At 38.6% G+C, this 21,636-nt stretch overlaps 1 protein-coding gene across 15 annotated transcripts in view; it reads right to left on the reverse strand.

Moving 5' to 3' along the window:
* Positions 1–16,413, reverse strand: part of LOC139474400 (ensconsin-like) — a 73,420-nt gene extending 57,007 nt beyond the window's left edge. For 7 of the 15 annotated variants that reach the window (XM_071257402.1, XM_071257404.1, XM_071257399.1 and 4 more), the window contains exon 1: positions 5,801–6,163. In XM_071257402.1, coding sequence (XP_071113503.1) covers positions 5,801–5,912 — 112 coding nt within the window. In that variant the 5' untranslated portion in view covers positions 5,913–6,163. Of the gene's footprint in view, positions 1–5,800; positions 6,165–16,348 lie in introns of those variants that run through there. The other 8 variants (XM_071257394.1, XM_071257397.1, XM_071257393.1 and 5 more) reach the window with 3 other exon arrangements.
* Between the last annotated feature and the right edge of the window lie 5,223 nt (positions 16,414–21,636).

Genomic DNA, 21,636 nt, shown 5'->3' on the forward strand with positions numbered 1-21,636 from the left:
CTACATTTGTTTTAATTCATATTTCGAGATAATAAGCATGGACAATATTCGTAAAATCATTTTCGAATTTTTCATATTTGCATGTTTGAAAATATTATTATTCACTAAACATAGCAAACCTATCTTCTCAAAACCTTCATATTTGGCCAGAAATATGTCTTCAGAGTGAAGGTAGTATTTCAAATAACTTAATATAAAACTCGACATCAAATACACTAATCAAAAAAGAAGCTACCGACGTTTCATGGCATGACAAAATATGAAAAACCTTGTGTTCTTCAACTTCTTTGGAGTTATAAGTATACTAGTATATTGGTTTATAAGTATATATCGGTTCGTGCAGATTTAGTAATGTTCATGCCTTTGTAGCCACAAATCAATTCTAACAGACTTGATCCAAACTGTTCCCATCAAAATATGAAGTCAGGCATGTCATAATGCAATGTCGGCAACTCTTAGCATGAATGAAACTAACAGTTTCCTGTTTGATGGTCTCATCGCTTTGTCTCTTGACCTGACAGCCGTCAGCATCAAGCATGCGACAGTGCTGTCAGGTACGCGAGATTAATGCACGTTCAGCCTTTTTCAAGGCACAAGCGACATACATGAGCAGTGCTTGGTCAAACTGGTTCATCACTGCAAAACTATCAGCTGTGATGTCGTGCATGAAGGAATAAAAAAACCGACGCCACCGTTATCCATAACTGCATCTGTTGCAGATATTGATTGTAAATTATTGAGCTGTCCTTCAATGCATGAATAATGTAGACAACAACAGCAAGCTAGGAAATCAATTAGAAAATCAATAAAATAGAGTTACACATTTACACATCGTGCACCAATTGTTCACATTTATACCTCCAAATGCAAAATATACCGAAGTCAATTTTTACAAATAAAAACCAATACATTGACAATATGAACTTCACACACTGCTTATCTAATCATTTCAGACAAAACCTGTGGACAATACAATGTCAGTGACCTTGTTCACTACAATACTGCAATACAAGCCCCACCTTTTCCATAATCAGTAGGAAACTGCAGTCCATAATTTGACGTGGCCTATTTTGTTTGGTTGAAAGAAACATCAATGCAATAAATTGCCAGGCAACCCAATCTAATATATACCACAGAATCACTTGTACTTTATTTATGTGGAGTTGACATTCAAAACTTAACTTTTTAATGTGTTAAGGGTTAGCGATCATAATTTGAAGAAACTACACATACAGATTATTTCTATTTTATTAATAATAAAATTCTTCATTTTACTGGAAAGCCTGGAGCAATAATAAAATAATAATAAAACAATGATTCAACTCAAATCTCACTCAGCATGTTTCTCGTTTGCAGAACAATGAGAATCCAACTACCACTCTCAACTGTGGCCGTTGCACAAGGCTATCTTTCCACTCCAGCTGTCATAACATCCTGAGGCTAGAATCATGAATATTTTTGAGCAAAATAGCAATAATTCCTAACAGTAACCATGGTAACAAATACCATTATTTTATTCAGGAAATATTGTCATAACAACAGCAGAATTTAACCATTTGTTTGAAATAAGACTATCAGATAGCTCCAAGTACAGCTATTTAATCCAGGGTTAGAAATTGGTACTAGTCCTATAGTCCTTGCCAAACTGTCCAATAGTTAAGGTATCATAAGGACTAGTAGATATTTGCCATTTTTGAGGGTTTTTGCTATATATTATCATTTTAAGGACTAGTGGACCAAAAACCTTAGTTTCTACCGCTGTAATCACAGCTCATTTATCACTAGTAAGACAGTAAAATCTACTTAAAATGGTGATGAAGGAAAATATATGGGTCAGTAGATTCATAAAGTTCTTGACACCTCCATAACACCAAAATCTAAACAAACGAAGACAATTCAAACAACTGTTGAATAATCCATACATGCATAGTTCAAATAAAGTTAGCTACCATACATTTTCAAATATGTCGTGTCCTACTTGTGATTCATCTTAGCCTTAAAACCTTGTCTTTGGGGGGAAAAAGTGAAAAAAGAGAACAGTGTTTTGTTCGTTTATTTGTTGTTTAACGCCACACTCAGCAATATTCCAGCTATATCAAGGAATAATCGAGAGTGGACAAGAACAATCCAGTGATTAACATCATGAGTATCGATCTTCTCAATTGGGATACTATGACATGCATCAACCAAGTCAGTGAGTCTGACCACCCGATCCCGTTAGTTGCCTCTTACAACAAGCAAAGTCGTCTTTTATGGCAAGCATGGGTTGCTGAAGACCTATTCTAACCCGGATCTTCAAGGGTCCAAGAGAACATTGAAATGAATGCAGAGTTCAATTCCAACCTGCGGTTAACTAGATAATTATTATACATGGGAGAAAGCAAGAATTCCCTAAAAGAGTAGTAGCACATGTCTAGCCAACATCAGTCATTGTCTTTATCAGAATTTGCTTTTGGAAAGCATATTAAACTAAATGGATAAGGGACCAGTTCAAAAGCTCAATGTCAGAAAAAATCTTTTTCCTTAAGGTTAGGGGTAGGGGGTTAATGGCCCAGCAAGTTTTCCATCCGATAAAATCAACTGACCTGATTTCTCAATGTTTTATATACCAACTAAGCTAAAACATCTTATTTTCATTCATATGCTTTTAGGAGTTGTCAATAAAACATTCAGTCTTTCTACAAGGTGGGGCTTCATGGTCACTGGCCATAGTGGTAGGTCATTGAAGTACAGTGCACAATACAGAATAGCAGATCTGATCTATAAAAACCATACAAATGATTTTCAACACCAAGTAAACAAATTCAAGTCGATAAACATTCTGGGAAAAGCTGGTCAAAATATGAGAATGAGGAAGAAAAGAGGCCACTAAACTCAGGAACTCAACATTTTTAGAATTAACGTCTTTTGGGGGTGGGTGGGGGTTACGTCTCAACACTTAAAGAATTTGTTTTTTTATCCACATCAAACTTTTGAACTGGTCCCTAAGCAATGCCTCACTATGAAAACAACTGCACAATAAGAGTATCTTAACAATATACAGCTCTTGGAGTAACACTATGAACAAAGGTAAATAATGTCCTCAATATTAACTCCTCAATGGGCACTATATATATCTTCATTGCACTGATCCATGTCATACTTTGTCAGCAATTACATAATTCCAGCTACTTAATCTGTTTGCTGAACAAATAAGGGGCTTCAATATAGGATTGAGTGTGAACACTCCAGAGTCGTGCCCAGACCAATCTGAACCACATACACAACTAATGATATACATGTTGCCATGTGTGTAATGTCTGGCTTGTCCCAAGGAGCAACAATCTCTGAGACTTCAGAACAGCAGCAGAGTATGGTTCATGCAACACAGAGAGATGCACAACCTCATCAACACTATCAGATAGCAAGCCGGTTCACACAGGGAGGTCCCAAATGAAAAACTTTAAACATAAAACATTCATGAAATTAAAGGAAGTCATTGAGCCATACACAAAAGTTGGAAGACCTAAAGAATCATGTGACCTAAATGTCACAATACATACTTATTAATTAAAGACTTTTCTACTTAATTTAACAAGTTTAAGATTTTGAATACCTCATTGTAATATATATACTGAAAGTTATTTTACGCCTGAATTTGTTTTCAATACAAAGACACCCTTAGTTGATCAGAGTGCTTAATATATTGAATACAGTGTGTTGGGTTTGATGAATGAATTTCAAATGAAATTAACCACACCTATCAGATATTGCTATTTTTTCAACAAGACATTTGATGTAGGAGAGAGTGAATTGGCAATGTTATCTCTATTCAGTCTTAAGATACATAAATAGCAGTTAGAATGACTTGCAAATATTTCCATTTTGACATGATTGAGTAATCCAGCAATATCAAACATTGACAGATTCATCAAGCCATTACCTTAAGGTAGATCCAGGACAAAATTATGCAATAATAACTACCCACGTCATATTCACGGATTAAAATGATGAATCTGTTGACTCAGAGAACTGAGTTTCTAATTTCCTGAGAGATTAATATCAATCTTGCTTCTTGTAATTTAATTCCAAAACGATGAAACGCTGCAGAAATATTGACATACTGCAGTCAGAATCTCCTGAGAATTGTTGTCAACCAAAGCAGTGTCTGAGCCAGTCAAATCAATACAGCTCCCCTTGACATGAGGCTTGTCATAACCGTATTGTGTTTAGTGAAAAGAACATGCAATGTAATCAATTTCACCTCGCACATTTCATCCGATGTGAATGGAAAGAAACTGTCCCCGCTTGATATGATCTAAATAAAATATTATGAGGACAATCACCAATAAATTAACAAGTAAAGTGATGCAGAGGACTCTGACTTTTTATGATTTTCAGTATATCAAGCACACATGCAGATGATGAAATGTCTTAACTCTTCAATGGCTGGGATTTCTGACCTAAGTAAATGGTTGTCTAAATTATAAAGTTAAACACTCACAGTGGGATTTATGATACTTATCAAGTTGTTTGTTTGTTGTTTAACACCGCACTCAGCATGCTCAGCACTATTCCAGCTAAATGACGGCAGTCTGTAACTAATCGAATCTGGGCCAGACAATCCAGTGATTGACATCATGAGCATCGATCCACGCAATTGGGATACCAGCGTTAGAAATTGGCACTAGTCCTGTAGTCCTTGCCGAACTGCCCAATAGTTAAGGTATCACAAGGACTAGTAGAAATGGCCCTTTTAAAGGTTTTTGCTATATGTTATCTTTATAAGGACTAGTGGACAAAAACTGTTAGTTTCGGCATCTGAACATGATCAGAAAATCAAAGATAACATTGTAGAGTGTAGGTAATATATTGTGGCAAGTATCACAAAACATGAATCATTGCTGCAATAAATTGACAAACAAAAGTCTCCAATACCCATCCATCACAAATACTGTGATAAGCTTTCTGCAACCTTACCAACTTATTATTATAAGTCTGAAGCCCGAGTCTTGTAAAATTCTTCCCGTCTGGTAAGAACAGCTAATTATAATCCATACATTAACACTACAATCTATGGCAATGATACCAAAATATATTAGAGCTAGCTGTCTGATTGGTTGGCATATTCTTGTGTTCCCCACTGCGATATTGCTGGAACATTGGCATTGAGGCACAAATCCTCAATTACTGTACAATTAACATGATAAAGTAAATCTCTTTCTCATAAAACACATTCACAACTTTTCTGCTCATTTAATACCATATTAATTAAAAAAACTGACACTTCACATTATTCAAATGATCTTAGAGTGCATATCAAAAAGACCAACATGCAACTGTGAGTTGCCTATAATTATCAATGTTCCAATGCTGCATACTGAAGTAATGAAATATCCCTTTAATCAATTCTTGCAACAGTCTTTCCAATTAGATGCATAAACGTGATAAAGGAATATTTCTCTATTCCGGTAAAGTAAGACCGGGGCTCATTTCAATGTTTCTAAATTTAGCCTCAGCAGTCAGCATCATGTGACCTGAGGCATGAGGTGATGCTTGACTGTTTGTCTATTCTCTCACAGCTGATGTACTGCCGATTGGCTTAAATTCAAAAATGCAACACAAATTTTATAAAGTGGCAATTAAAATGTTCTAGCTAATAAAATCAGAAATAAATTTACAAGATTGATCCAAAGCCTGTACCTGGTAGAAGTCTACTAAAAATAGCAAGTGCACCAATGCTACATGAAGTTCAACAAGATCAACAAAACAGATAAAATACCCAGAACTCCAACCCATGCATTCCAATTTTTTAACTCACGCTTTTTCTTCGAAGACACTCCAAATGCATGCTTGATAGACTTAAACAGACTTTTAGTGGATCGTCTCCACGACTTGTCCGGGTCAACAATTTGCTCCGTCTCCATGGTCATCTAGTGGTCAGTTACTGCTGTCACGTTAATCAACAACATTCTACACACTGAATCGCCATACAAACAAATAGTCCGTGTTCCACGTCAACAACGCTGTGCAAACTCCGCTACACCACCACAGAACATATATCACAAACACCTGTCAGTTTCAAAATGATTGTCACTTTCCCGTCCAATATCTACATGAAGCAGAATATGGATTTTTGTTCGCAAGTCGAGACATAAAATTGATGCCAGCTTCACTCACCTGAGCCACGTATTGAAAGCTTCAGGTAAATGGTAATTATTGGAAACTGCCCTGCCCATAAAAGTAAAATGGAAACAGTCAGTGAAATACTCACCAACCGTAAGTCTGCCAGCTGTCGAATGGACCCATTGTCACTGTAACGAGTCTCTAGCTAGCTTGGGGCGGTAACAGCTATTTTAATGATTAATAAACATGACTATTCTGCGCTGGAATGACAACTCTGCATAAACAGGTAGGTATAAACAGAGAGAGGGATTAAAATGATTCAGTAACTGTTTGGTTGGGCATTACTGACAGACAAGGCAGAACAATGCCAGTGCTTCCCCTTATTTTGATGTTGTGAAGACAGAGTTGGAAAAAGGGTCAAATGGCAGAGTTTATTGCCTGATGCAACAAAACCAACAAGGTAAGGTTTGATGGCTGATGAATCATTCACGAGTCTAGTTTGTGAGATATTTGATCTGAATCGAAATTTGATCTTGATTTTGTGAACTTGACAGATCCTTCAATATCTACCCCCGAAAAACCTGTGTAACAAGGTGCAAACCTATTATCATGCATTTTTAATGAAAGTGTAATTACTTTGATCACGCTACACATATTGGGAGAGCACAGCACAGGTGTACAGTGTGGGACAGATGGATTGATTAGTGAGAAAACAAAAGGAATAGTTTCTTGCTTCAAGCTTTCACAAGATTATTACACAAAAGGGAAAGAGGTGAAGATGACTGATTGGGCAGAATTCCACAATCACTATCACGTCAACAGTCTGTGCCAAAGACTTGAGTCATAGTGACCTGCCTGAACATGGCTCTAAGCAACCTAATCCATTACATAGAGAGTGTATTCTTATCATATGGACTGTTATCAGCTGAGCTAACTAGACCAAACAAAATATTTCTAGTCTCAGGCTTCAGACCAGCAGCTTAAGTTGCAGAATGCCGTATGATAATGAAACGTGAATCTTGTAAATTGTGCAGGGTCAAACATAAATTTATATTTACACTAGTCCGCAAAAATTACAAGCAATGTAGTTGCCATCTAACTTACAGAAAAGTGGTAACTAGCCCACAAGGTAAAGTCATTAGTGCTTCCTGGATTTTACTCGGATTAGCGGAGTTATGTTCATTTTAAACCATGTTGTGTTGTGGTCAACTGTGAATGTCACTCTCAACCCCAAACTTGATTATAAATTGCTGTGTCCAGTTAATAAATGAATTTTGGGATCACATTAGTATATCCTTAAACATATCTGGATATTTTGGTTTGTTGTTTAACGCCGCACTCAGCAATATTCCATCTATATGATGGCGGTCTGTAAATTATCGGGTCTGGACCAGACAATCAAGTGATTAATATTATTAGCATTGATCCACACAATTCGGATACAATGACATGCATCGACCAAGTCGGTGAGCCTTACCACCCGACCCTGTTAGAGTGTAAATTATATGTACATATATGGGATAATAAGAATAAATATCACATTACAGGTATAAGTGTAAATGTTTGCCAGGCCTTGCTCCTGTCAAGTAAATCCCCCATACAATATCCAATACCACAAACTAACCTACTAACCCTATTTCTTCATGAAATAAGACACAGATGTTGTCACATTATGTTCCTACACCCCTTGATAATGCTTAACACATTAGGAATCTGGAGCAATCAAAACATCAAATGACAACTAAAGTGAGTCTGAGGTGGTTAACTTTAACACAATGCTGTTCATAGATGGAGATAAAGATCTCCCATCACAAAACTCATTACAGCACAAATACTACTTCCTAACCATGACAATTGACCCCTAAGCATATCCGCACAGATAAGGGACAATAGGGTTGCTGGCTACAGATTTGGCCAGTGAACCATCAACAAGATGATCCTATCTCCAGTGTTATCATTTATGTCGCAAACTTGACATACTGGCATACAGTGACATACAGTTTTTGTACATATTTGACTTACATACACTTCACATACCATCTGACCAAGCCTGGGGCTGTGTTGAGTCGTGAGGAATGTGTCGAGGCTGAGGCTGAGGCTGATCGTCAGAGGCTAAGGACACTACAACAGCGTGACAACAGCAAGGGGCAGCTGTCCACACCTGAGTACGTGTACTTGAGTAGCAATACACCGGGCTATCTCAGCATCCTCTATGTTCATTGCACATAGATTTAATGTAGATCTAATGCAGATTACATTCAGATTCATAAGGGCCTGTCTGTCCAGGGTGTGCTGCTGATGTGGCTCTGATGTCATGTGTTGGTGTGTTTTATCACACTATCCACTGATTAGGGATACGGAAGCTTAGATAGTGATGACCTTTAGACTAATACTTGTTTCAACAGCAGCTAACTGTAACTGGACAATGCCGGAAATCATTTGAAGTATGAAAAATAACATACAGTGAAAATGTGCACTGCGTGAAAATTAATAGCATGGACGTAGAAAAATATATATTGCATCCTGGGGACGCACAGCAATATATTTTGTACCAAATTCTTGACAAGAAGCATAAAGGTCCTGTAGTTATCCTGGGGACGCACAGTAATATATTTCGTACCAAATTCTTGACAAGAAGCATAACAACTTTACAGTACAGGACACTACACCATTTCATCACTTTACAGGACCCTCATATTGCCTGCAAGGACACTTGAAATTAATTGTTGGGGGTCTCATGGCCTGCAGTTCTGTAAGTCAAGGTTAAACCCTGATCTATCCTATAATAGTCATAAACATAACTACAGGGTGTTCAGGTATTGTGTGTCATCTGTGGTACAAAGTCATGTCATTACAAACCTAGCCAGACCCTCGGCATTGTCTACTTCATTGGGGGTGGGGTGGATTCAGGGATCTTGGTTCAGCTCCTTACAAATTAACACATGTGACAAGGACCCATTGACTTCCATGATTAATTTCAAACTCAGTAGTATACTGGCTATTCTCAAATGTAAATATTCACCACTTAGGCCAATGGGATGTCAGGGGTTTATCTATCAGAGGTTGATATATTCCGCCCCTCGTCTGCAACCAACAGTAAAAAATTCCAATTTGAATTCAAAATTTCCCTTATCCGCAGAATTTATGAAAATAAGGACATAAAAAACAATATGACATTTTTCTTCCAAATCTGCCCTCCAAGAGCACTTTGTTTAGAATCCTAGATAAATAAATCCCTGTGTGTGAAATGATCCCATAGTACAAATGTTGCTGTTGGTGACAAGAACATACTACACCACAAGGTCGCAGATATGTCCATCAATTAGACTATTGGCTGACTGTCATCCAACTGACCGTCATATTTTTTTCAGTTCAGTAATGATCCATACATGGTAGAAGATCAATACTGGAAAATCATGAAAATGACCCATAAATTCCATACAAATTGTCAAAATCACTGTACCAGTTTCCAGAGTATCAATCAATCACTAATCACTAATACCATTACACTGTATTATTAAAAAGTTAATTCCCAGCTGCAACAGAATCCCTAAATGACTGTATGGCATGTGAACATCAAAACTAACGATCTTCAACACAAGACTAATATTAGCTAACTATCCCTGCTGAAACAATGTCGTACTACAACAACACGGGCATAAGTTAACATGACTTTTAGCCCTTAATGGCAGTTCAGCATTGCCAAATGTTCCAAGAATTCAGGAAGTACCTTCCACATGTTTAACCAACAAGCCTCTGCCAAATAAATCACTATTTCAAATAGCCTGAGAAGCAATCAGCCAACATGACCATGTCTTTCATCAGTGAATCAATGGCTCCATTTTATCATCCCAAGGACCAGAAAATTCAATCAATCCCACCCTCCACAGCTGATATCAGTGCTCTATCTCTCCACAGGTAACAGCGATCACCCCTTGCACCTGTCCCACCCAGGAATCTTGCCAGCAGTGGGAACTGGGAGGATGCGTCTCTCTTCGGGAATAGTTCATCTCTGTCAGTAAGCTGGGAGTCAGCTCTCTCCATTACATCACACGATTCCAGCTTGTACACCAGTGGCTCTGGGAGCCTGCCAACTCTCACTTCATTCACAGGCTCACTGTGGACCAGTGAGTGGGTCAGGAGGGCTCGACCTTTATGCAGTAATCGATAGGTTGGACTACCAACTGTACACTATTTTGGTCACATAAACACTGTTGTAGACATGGAAATCAGATACTGAGGGCTACTGAATACTAAATATTTGTGAACATTTATAATGTCAATTTAAAGGGGGATTAGACTTTGACTAACTGGGAGTTTTATTCGAAACCTTAAAATAACATTTTGTTTGTCTGCTCCCCCACATGCTATGATATTAATCAATCCAATCAGTCAATGATTACCTTAATTACACAGACACATTGTCCCCAGTTCACAGGACTCATTATTATGTCTAGAAATTCACTGGTTTAGACAGGTTCAATATCGCATTCAAGATTATTGCACTTCAGTAGCGACATGCATGCACATGTAATGCCGGTTTTATAGTGCTATCCTACTGAGATACAACGCCACAGTTTAGCATGGATACTCCACTTAGACACAGTATACAGGCTCCGAGCCTACCAGTCCTTGTCCTAATCACTTAATGCTGAGTCTTGGTATGACGCGACGGGGACAGAACCACCGACTTTCCGCTCTACAGGCTGATGCCTAGTCTGCCATACATACCCAGTCCCTGAGACAAATTTATCCAATACAGCCCATGCAAGTCTATAATATTTAGAAAGTCTAGACTACTGCAGTATCAGGAATGAAGAGAGTCTATGAGCTCAAAACTATAATTTAACAATTGTTTTTATCCGTAAAATATGTTCACTTGAGACGAACATCTAGTCTAGCAGATGCGATATATCTACTAGACCACAGAGGCGGTCACTACACTAGTCATGGACCCAGACTGTAGACCGTATAGTCCTTCTACATATTTGGTCCCATATATCTCTGTACTCATCATCATTGAAACAATGACACGCAAAGCATAAAATAACACTCACTGTACTTATGTCTATCTGACATTTAGAAACAAAGTGTCATTATACAAGTCATTCATGACAATTACCACATAAAATGCTATCAAGCCAATAATTCTAATTTTCATAATAAAGAGCGCCTAACCATGATTAGAAAATCTATATGAAATCCAGGTTTGTCAATATTTTCATCTTAAAAAGATCAGGAGAACAGTGAAACTCCCGAAGGCCCACCAAAATGTCAATAGTGACATCAATCATTGATATTAACTGCAGGTAGCCCAGTTTTCTATGTCCAGAACAAACACTGCAAGTCCACCTGAATATCATGTACTGTGTTGAGATGAGTCAGCATATTGTCAAGATTGTCAAGATTGTCAAGACATGGCCTAAATTAATAACTTCATCTAAAGCCAATTACTTAACCTACCAGGGTAACAATGTCATTGGTAGTTCAGTCAACACATGGCTTCTAGGAAAATCAATTCATAATGAATTTAGATCTGCTAGTTCCTGCACTTTGAACTAAACAATGTGACCTAGACTGTAACAAATCAATTACCCCTACTGGTGGTATAGACAGTTTCATGTGAACAAAGTTACTAAGCTTTAGCAATATTCAACAGGGCAGGGTACACCAGAAATTAGCTTCAAACATGGTATGCCTTTGTTGTTCCTCAATTGCATGTAAAGAAAGTAATTGTATATCTCAACAATTTTATCCAAATGCAGTACAAGGGTCCTCAACGCCTACAATGTCAATATGACAAACTCGTCAAAGCATTAATAATGGGCTCCTAAAAAATATCTGCGATCAGACATTAAGAATAAGATCTTTTCATTAGCTCAGCCAAGTATACCCCTAGTAATAGGGCTGAATGTAGGTATCCAACCTTAAATTAGCATCACTGTTCTTTTTGGGCAACACCCATCCTGCCACATCAGCCTGGGGGTACCATTAGGCCCACTCACTATGGCTGTAGACACAAAAACACAACTGAAGGACAGTCGGTGTAACTCCACATTCCTCACTACATCACATACAGGCATCAATGAACAAGACAAACAGTCAGTAAGGAAAAGTGTCGCCATTTGTAGCTATGCTGAACACTTCTTTACCTTCATGCTGAAAACAACTTGACGAAATCAGCTTGGAGAAATCACAATTTTTTATGGAAACTTAGGTTATTTTGTATATATATTCACCTTCTTAAAAAGTTTGGATTTTTATTGCTGACCAATTTGAGAAAATCATTGATCATTTAATGAGTAACTTGCAGGGGAACTTAGCATTTTTTATATCAACAGCATTCATGATTAGGACTAATAAAAACAAGACTCAGAATGGGACGAGTCCAAATCTACTACCCGGGTACCTGACCCCCTATTACCCAACCCTACACAGGTACCTGACCCCCTATTACCCAACCCTACACAGGTACCTGACCCCCTATTACCCAACCCTACACAGGTACCTGACCCCCTATTACCCAACCCTACACAGGTACCTGACCCCCAATTACCCAACCCTACACAGGTACCTGACCCCCTATTACCCAACCCTACACAGGTACCTGACCCCCTATTACCCAACCCTACACAGGTACCTGACCCCCCTATTACCCAACCCTACACAGGTACCTGACCCCCTATTACCCAACCCTGCACAGGTACCCACTGCAGATCTGAAGAGTTGGGAACAAAATGTCTGATTGGGAATTGTTTTACCGCGGCCATGGCCAAATGTATTTAGACACATGTTTCAGATGATCAGATCATGAGAAAAACAACTGAACACAATTGAACACAAAATTGACTGAAGCTTTATCTTTACTCAAACATATACAAGTCAGAAAGAAATGCGAACATCAGCGACTTGTAGTCTAACCACTGAGCTACAGTGAGTTTCTGTCATTAAACAATATATCACATGCCTATCCATGCGTCCAGGTAGTCCTGTGGGTACCCAGGTCCTACTCAGTACCCACCCGACCAAAGTACCCGAGTTACCTGTCCCAGCCCTAGTTTGGAAGGCAGGCAGTGATAAATATTTTCATGTGTGACTTTGTTTTTTGATGTCACAAACAGGGATATGTTTGGGTCAGCTACTTATTATAGTGTTGATCAGGTAATCAGAACCACATCATTTTTCACAGAGCTACAGATAAGCAGCGTATTTGCGTAAAGTACACCCCAAAAATATTCAAAACCCAATTACTTTCAATCAACTTGCATACAGAAACGCATGCATTAATTTTAAAAAAAACCTCAAATGTATAAAAACAGCACACATAAATACCCAATGATTTTTCAGCATGCGTACAAAGGAGCTAATTTCCGAAGCTACTTTATTTTCCAAGTCAAGCCTATATACATGTATTTAGAACAGTTTTCATGGTTATCTACATCTAAAACATTATTTCATTTTCTTTAAAACTTAAAATGTTCACTCTTTGGGGGAAAAACCAATAATAGAGTTATGAGTAGATGAGTGAAAAAATATTGGTTATCCAATGAAAAGTGTAATAACCCAGTTATAATAGAAACCCTAGAGTAAAAAGTACTAAAAACTCAATTGTTCAAAAAGTTATCTGGAGCTCTGGTTTAGGTCATATTGCCCTTCATGTATATATACGATACCACACCAAATGACAAGACTTTCCAATGATATTTTACTTGTTTCAGAAGCATGTCATTACTGAGCCTGGCATTCAGCAACTCAACAATGTCAACAAAGAAAGCTGAAAATGGTGATTAAAAACCTTGGATCACGGTAAATTAATCAGACACTGCAAACATAATATTCACAGAGCTAAGCTTCTACTGTCAGGTTAATGGTATGAGATTAGTTCTCCACAGGGTGACAATCATCTTACTGCACAAACTCAGAGAACAAACATTAACTAAAATGCACAGTAGTGAAAAACCGATTCATGAAATGTATGTAAAACAAAACTATATCTGAAACCAGTTATCCCTTGTAGCTTGAACTTGTTTAAATATCCTTCAATATACCAGTCATGAAAAAAAGCAATGGTTCCCCATTACTAACCTTTCTCTAATTAACAAACAAATAAATGATAGGCACCATCAAAAAGATCCAGAGGCTTTAATCACACCAATTAACCAGTCAATATTCCTTGTGTACCCATATTCTGGTTTCATTAGTCCACAATAGCCAGAGCATATTTACACTTTTAGGGCAATAAACGGGTAATTAGTAGGTGATTAAGATAACCAAAGGTCTTTGACCAAATAACAAGACAACATATTGCGAGAGCATTAGTTTAGAGTAAATACTACATGTACATGCCACATGTTAAGATCCAAATAGGAAGAGGTCAGTGTAATAGTTTCTGCGTAATGTTTATGTACAATATACGTAGAGCTCAATACTAACTAAACGTTTGTGTTACTATATAGTTACTATTTAGCTAACATACTGACATTATTCTGCTGTCCAGTAACTACATGATGGTGGTGCTATCAATTTGTGTGAATTGAAGTTATTAAATAATGAATTAATAATAATGCCAACAGTTCATGTATTTAGATGTGGGACAATAGCGGGGATATCTGCAACCCGGAACGTGAATAAGATGTGGATTTTGATGATGTTATGTCATATAGTATGTAGGAATGGGAATTTTTTCAAAAGCACTGAAAGCCGGGGTTCAGGGTGACCATATGATTTATGCATATAAATTGTAATGGTATGTATCCACAGTGACCCTTGACATAACAAAATTTGAGGATACTCATACCCAAGAATGCCATATGTTTGCAAGGAGAAAAATATGTGGCATTAGTCCACTCACCTACACATGTTTTCTCTTGATAAATAAATGCATTATTTTTTGCAAAACTGTGTCAGATTTTATCTTACGTGGCAAGCATGGTAAACACTTGTAGTCTTATAACTCCAGTCAGCAACAAATGATTAATACATGATATCACAGATTAACTTTCCCTAGTAGATTCCTCACATGAACTGGTTAGTGAAATAATCTCAAAATCAAATAATGTCAACTGACTCCTAAACTCTTAGAAGTATCTATCTGTGAACATAACAAAGAGAAAACTATCCTTTGATATATAAACATTCCTCAATGATCACCATGACAACATGGCTAATATATATTGTATAGTATTACTTACTACTATTACTTCTATCACATGGTATTTCTTGAGGCGACATAGACAATGATGAAGACATTGTATGTATAAGCTAATGCCTTGTGGTGACAATGTCTGGCCACTGGCTACATCATGATACTTGCATGGTCACATGCAGCCATGTGCTTCATTGATCAGTTTCATGTTTCATGTTTAAAGCACATATTCAATACCTTAAACTGAATCATCAAGTAAGACTGTGACCAACTGTTACAGTTTCCACTGGACAGCTGCTGTTAACAATAATCATGATCAGAACAGATTGCTTTATCCTTCAGAGAAAACTTGAAATTGATTTCCAAAACTGACAAATCATCATTGTAAATCAAGAAGGTCAGTGCTTTCAGGTTCTGATAATCATGTCTGCTGATTACTCTCAGAAATCAGGGTGGTGTGAGAGAATGAATGAACATGAACAACATCAAGAACTTGAAAGGAAGGAACCATATGACCAGAATCAAGGTGTATTCTAAAAAAAAAATCAATACAGGGTTTCTGAATATGGGCCTTAAGTCGAGGTGCACTCACATTTGCCGACTTAGTGAGGCATCCATAAAGTATTCTTCTGGTGAGATCAGTGAAAGGATTATCATAATTTTGATTTTGAACAACATTAAACATAATGAGACAGGCTTGTTATTACTTCGTTGAATCAGATCATCTGACTATAACATGACTCAACAGTGGCAAAATCTAGTCCACATTGACCTAGGTTTATTCAATATTCATTTTGGTGGTAGGTCTTTTCAAGCAGACATTTAACAGAGTTCTTACTGACCAAGAGGTGACCAACCGAAACTGCTAGAGGGTTCAAAAACCATATTTGTTGATGTTGACAGATGTGAGACCTGGGTCACAGCTCAACCCTCGCGGTCACCAGAGATATGACTGTCCGCGTCCTTCTGCACGTAGCATAGATCTCACGCACAGTTCAGACTGAATACCTAACGAGAAGGAATATTTAGTGTTGTGATTTCATATCTACAGAGTTCAATATCTTTTCAGACAGTTGGAAACTAGGTAAAACCGTTTACCTTCTTGGTTTTGGCCAGCAGTGACAACTGTGTCCGCCATATTTTACTTGCATGCATGACGTCAGTGCTTCCCGGAAGTGGTGGAAGATTAGTCACGCACTTACTGCAATTCTGGAATTTCATTCGTGCCAAAACCTGAAAATATTTCTACCGCTCTTTACGCACAAAGTATATAAGAAGATTAACCTTGCGTGTATAACACAGAGTTTAAGTTACTCAATTTCGATAAACATTTCTACCGAGCAATCCGTCCATTCGTGTATTTACGCAAGACATCATATTTTAACCGGCACCTCCACACTTATTTTCTATATATATCTGACCTGACGTACATTGTCAAACTTCAATATTGAAAGTTAATCCTAATCCTAAATATATGCCCTCTTAACCATCAAGTTTTGCTGTATTCGTTCTTGTTCAATTTAACATGTCGGAGAATGTAGTAATCCAAGAAATAAGAATAGGTACACGTGAGTGAGTTGGGATAACGCCGCTTTGAACAGATTTCACAGTGGGATTCGAACCCACAATCAGAGGTTTTCTGGCGTGCACAATTTATTAAGGAACGCAACTCTGCATAGCTTATCGTTGCGTCTCAGACGAGAAGAAGAGAAGAGAATCGCGTGTGCCGCTTGAAAGAACATTTGGCCCAGGGACTAAAAACACCCATCCAATACTTGGTTGCTGTTGGTCATCTTTTGAAACTTGGCTAGTGACTTATTGTGATTATCATCTGACTGATTAGTTCTAAACTAATTTGATTATTGTGTTTATCATCTGACCGATTAGTAAAATAAAATGTATATAAATATTCTTGGGGTTATTCCATTAAAATGACAAAGGTAACAGGCAGGGGATTTGGTGTGCATTCAACTGTGAACTTTATTGTTATAAGCTGCATGGAGGTGTTTTGGCATGTAGGCGTTTTGCCCCGCCCAGTGCCCCCAACCCCGACGCCTTAGGCACATGTTTATTTAAATTACATAATACACACGTACACGCATGCACGCGCGCACGCAAACGCACACACACAAACAGGGCGTCTATAATGCATGGATTCCTGAGGAATCTTTCATCCGTGCTACTTGTATCGACTCAAAACTCAAAATAATTAAACGGATAACGAAAAAAATGACAACGAATATTTCGTAACTGGGAGCAATAAATGAACATACTACCCATACATGTATGAACAACCTATTTAGCAAACTCGACATTTAAGTGAGTGAGTGAGTCGGGTTTAACGCCGCTTTTAACAGTATTCCAGTTATATCGCGGCGTGTCAGCTTAATGTGGGAGGAAAGCCCGAAGTGATGCAGGTCTCAGTCGTTTACTACTTCTTTGAAACCAACGAACACGGGTATAGAGCTGACAAACCTAGAAACATAATCGGGGCGAACCGTGATTCGAACCCACAATCATAGGTTTCTGGTTTGCCCAAGGGACGCAACTCTACACAGCGAATCGCGGCGCCTTAGACGACTGGGCTACCCGTGCCCCCTCTCGACATTTAAGCAAACAGGAGGATTTCTGAAGGATTCTTGAATCCCATACATGCAGTAAATAAGCGAATGAGTGAATGTCGGTCAGCGATATTCGAGCCTTCTGTCACACTTTGTTCTGGCAATGCAGTGATTATATAACAATAACACAATTAAACGATCCTCGTGTCGTGTCACGATGACTCACAACAAGACAGCCAAAGATCACACTCTCTATCCATTCGGTCATCAGTAGTCACACCTGAGATCAATGACCACCCTGGTCAGTGAAAGGACATGAAACTCTCCCGAGTGCGAAATATGCAATGCTGGAAGTGCCCGTAAAATCGCCACTCACCAAACTGTTGAAACGCATTTTTTACGAAGATACATCCTCAAAATGGAATAAAGTGACCGAAATCAATATGTTTTATAACTGTTTATGACAATAATTATTGACTACCACATTTACTTGTTTCCATGGATCATATGATATGGGTGAGTGAGTTGGGGTTTAACGCCGCTTTTAACAGTATTCCAGTTATATCGCGTCGTGTCAGCTTAATGTGGGAGGAAAGCCCGAAGTGATGCAGGTCTCAGACGTTTACCACTTCGGTGAAACCCACGAGCACGGGTATGGTGCTGACAAACCTAGAAATATAATCGGGGCGAACCAGGATTCGAACCCACAATCATAGGTTTCTGGCGTGCCCAAAGGACGCAACTCTGCATAGCGATCATATGATATGAAACAGTACTGGAGAACAAAAAAGAAAAAGAAATGTTTTTTCCAACCTTTCAGCAGGTAACGCTTGTATCTTAGACTAGATATGTGTGTGTGAGAGAGAGAGAGAGAGAGAGAGAGAGAGAGAGTGTGTGTGTGTGTGTGTGTGTGTATGTGTGTGTGTGTGCATATAGTACTGTATTGTGTGTGTCCATTATACATACATTGCAAGTGATTCCATGGCATTTGATTGGCTAACCAAGCGTTTATGTTTCTACGCGAGTGTAAACCATTTTGTTCGTTCATACATCTATAATAACAATATGTAGTCGTGGTTGTTGTTTAACCAATGGACATTATCGCGAACGTATTTGTTTGTTTAATGTCGCACTCAGCAATATTACAGCTATATGACGGCGGTCTGTAAATAATCGAGTATGGCATCATGAGAATCTATCCACGCAAATGGGATACAATGACTTGCATCAACCTACTCCGCGAGCTTGACCACCCGATCCCAATAGTCGCCTTTTAAGGCATGTGTTCCTGAAGACCTATTCTAACCCAGATCTTCACGGGTATATTGAAGTCAATTCTGAAATGAAATGGATTTGAAACTTTAAGAACAAAGAATAGTTCGTCCCTCTTTACGCGTGTTTGGATTTTTTAATCTGGTAATGTACATGTATACCTAAGGCGACACTTTTCAATTTGTTTTGTAAACGTAACTTTAAAAATAATACACGACTTTCTATTTCAACAGTACTTGCTTGTATCTTTTCCAACAAAAAGACAGACGGAAACATCTTTATTCAAAATAAAAAAAAATAAAACCACACAAAAATATTCTTTTAAACTTTCGTCAAACCCAAGCGGTCAAGAAAAATCCTCAAACCGTTATATGAAAAAGATGGGCCTCATGTTTCAGTGTTGTTTACATGATGATGTCTTAAGCCTCTGTCATTGTACTCGGTCATATGACGTCAGCGTAGATGCCAAGAATGGGCCTGTCAGATTGTACCCATGTGGACAATCGAACGTCGGTAATAACACGCAAGCTGATCTATTTGCAGGAGCACACTAGTTTTATCCATGTTCTATGGCCCTTTTCACGTTGAGCAGATTCCCGGGAAGGCTAGGTCCTTTGACAGAAATGGCCGTAACAGGCTGCTTATATAGCCCCGGATACAGAAATGTACACACATGATAAACAAAAGGATTGACTGTCCTTTGAGATGTGTTATTTCAACACCCCCTTCAAGTTATGATTTGGCCGATTGTGTCAGCGTCTCCAGACAGCAGGATCGATGTTTCCACTACATTGACGAGTTTGCCGTCTCTGATCACACATGCATATGCTGATATATTGATATGGATGAAGGCGGGGGCCACTTGGACCATTTGCACCAAACACATCAAACGGACTTAAGACAAATTTGAGCGAAGGTTTGTGAAACGTTTACATGCGACGATTAACCCGTCTGCCTCATGGTGTGTTATTAACCAAAAATGAACATTCCTGAAAGGTTGTACTCGTTCAATAAAACGACCTGGGAGGATCAATAACAATGAATCCAGTAAAATGATGTAAAGGCTATGAATGTCATGCGGACTTTATAGTGTTTCCGATTTGCCCGATTCAGACACCTAGTTAATTTATGCCCGCTGAATTGAACCATAAAAGGAGCGAATCCCATGTAGGCATTTTCCTGATATACTATTCTATGTCCCTCAACAGGTTCGTCCTTAGCCAACAACGTCACCACGGTAAGGCCTTCAAGCAATTGCATCATTGTCAGATCTTCATTGTCTACCAACATCGCCATTGGCCACTACACCGTTCTGCATCACAATATGACCTTTGTGGCTGGCCACCGCAACTTCATCATTATATGACCTTCATGGCTGGCCACTGCAACGTCATCACAATCTGCCACTGAAACTTCACCACGATATGACCATTGTGGCTGGCCACTGCAACTTCATCACGATATGACCTTCATGGCTGGACAGTATAACTGCATCCAGATATGACCTTCATGGCTTGCCAGTGCAACTTCATCACGATAGAATCTTCATGACTGAGAACTGTCACTTCCGTCACGATATGCTCTTCATGACTGACCACTATGACTGCATCAGACATAACCTTCGCGATTGGTCACTATATCTGTAAACATTGTGTATATAAGTTGACTTCATGGCCACGTGGCCTTGAATTCTGAAATAAAGAAACTTGACATGACTGTAACTCCGTGACCGCACTACCTTCATGACTTTCGCAAGAGTGAGTGAGTATGGTTTTACGCCGCTTTTAGCAATATTCCAGCAATATCACGGCGGGGGACACTAGAAATGGGCTTCACACATTGAACCAATGTCAGGAACCGAACCCGGATCTTCGGCGTGACGAGCGAACGCTTTAACCACCATGCTACCAGACCGCCCCGACTTTCGCAAGAGATGGCCAAAAACGGAGAGTCAGGCGGTTACAAAGTGGCTGATTAACAGTAACCCCGATATCAGGGACCCTTAATACAATCAACCACTTATGTAGGTATTCCGCACATGGCTATTTACAGTACCCAGTGATGTAGCTCTTTTATTGGTGTCTGTAGCGTAAAACAACATTCACTCACTCACCGACTGCTGTAGCCGGATACACATGACAACTTGATGGCGTCAATCACATATTTCCACTGTTTGAAATGATGCAGGGAATGCTATACTAAGCTGACTATAGGAAATAGGATGACACGTTTGATGACAAGAAAGGGTAATATAATGGATTGCTGCAATTTCGAAAGCTCAGAGAAACTCTCGCACGGTCATCCAGTTAGTGTTAAGATGTCTGAGTGAGTGAATTGTTTTGGAACAATTTTGGACGGTATTTCAGTTATATCAATATGTGATAACTGAATTTACAAAACTCGCTCTCGCTCGGGAAATACAAAGAATTTCTGACATTCGTTTCGTAAAATCAATATGACACACATGCTCCTATATTACTCTTTATGTAGAAGGGTTGCACTCCGTGAAGCTGGTCTTACGTGTAAGGAACCAACGAGGGCAAAGTGCTGACA

Source organism: Haliotis cracherodii, unplaced genomic scaffold (assembly GCF_022045235.1).
Source record: "Haliotis cracherodii isolate W230 unplaced genomic scaffold, xgHalCrac1.p SCAF_3, whole genome shotgun sequence".
Lineage (NCBI taxonomy): Eukaryota > Metazoa > Mollusca > Gastropoda > Lepetellida > Haliotidae > Haliotis > Haliotis cracherodii.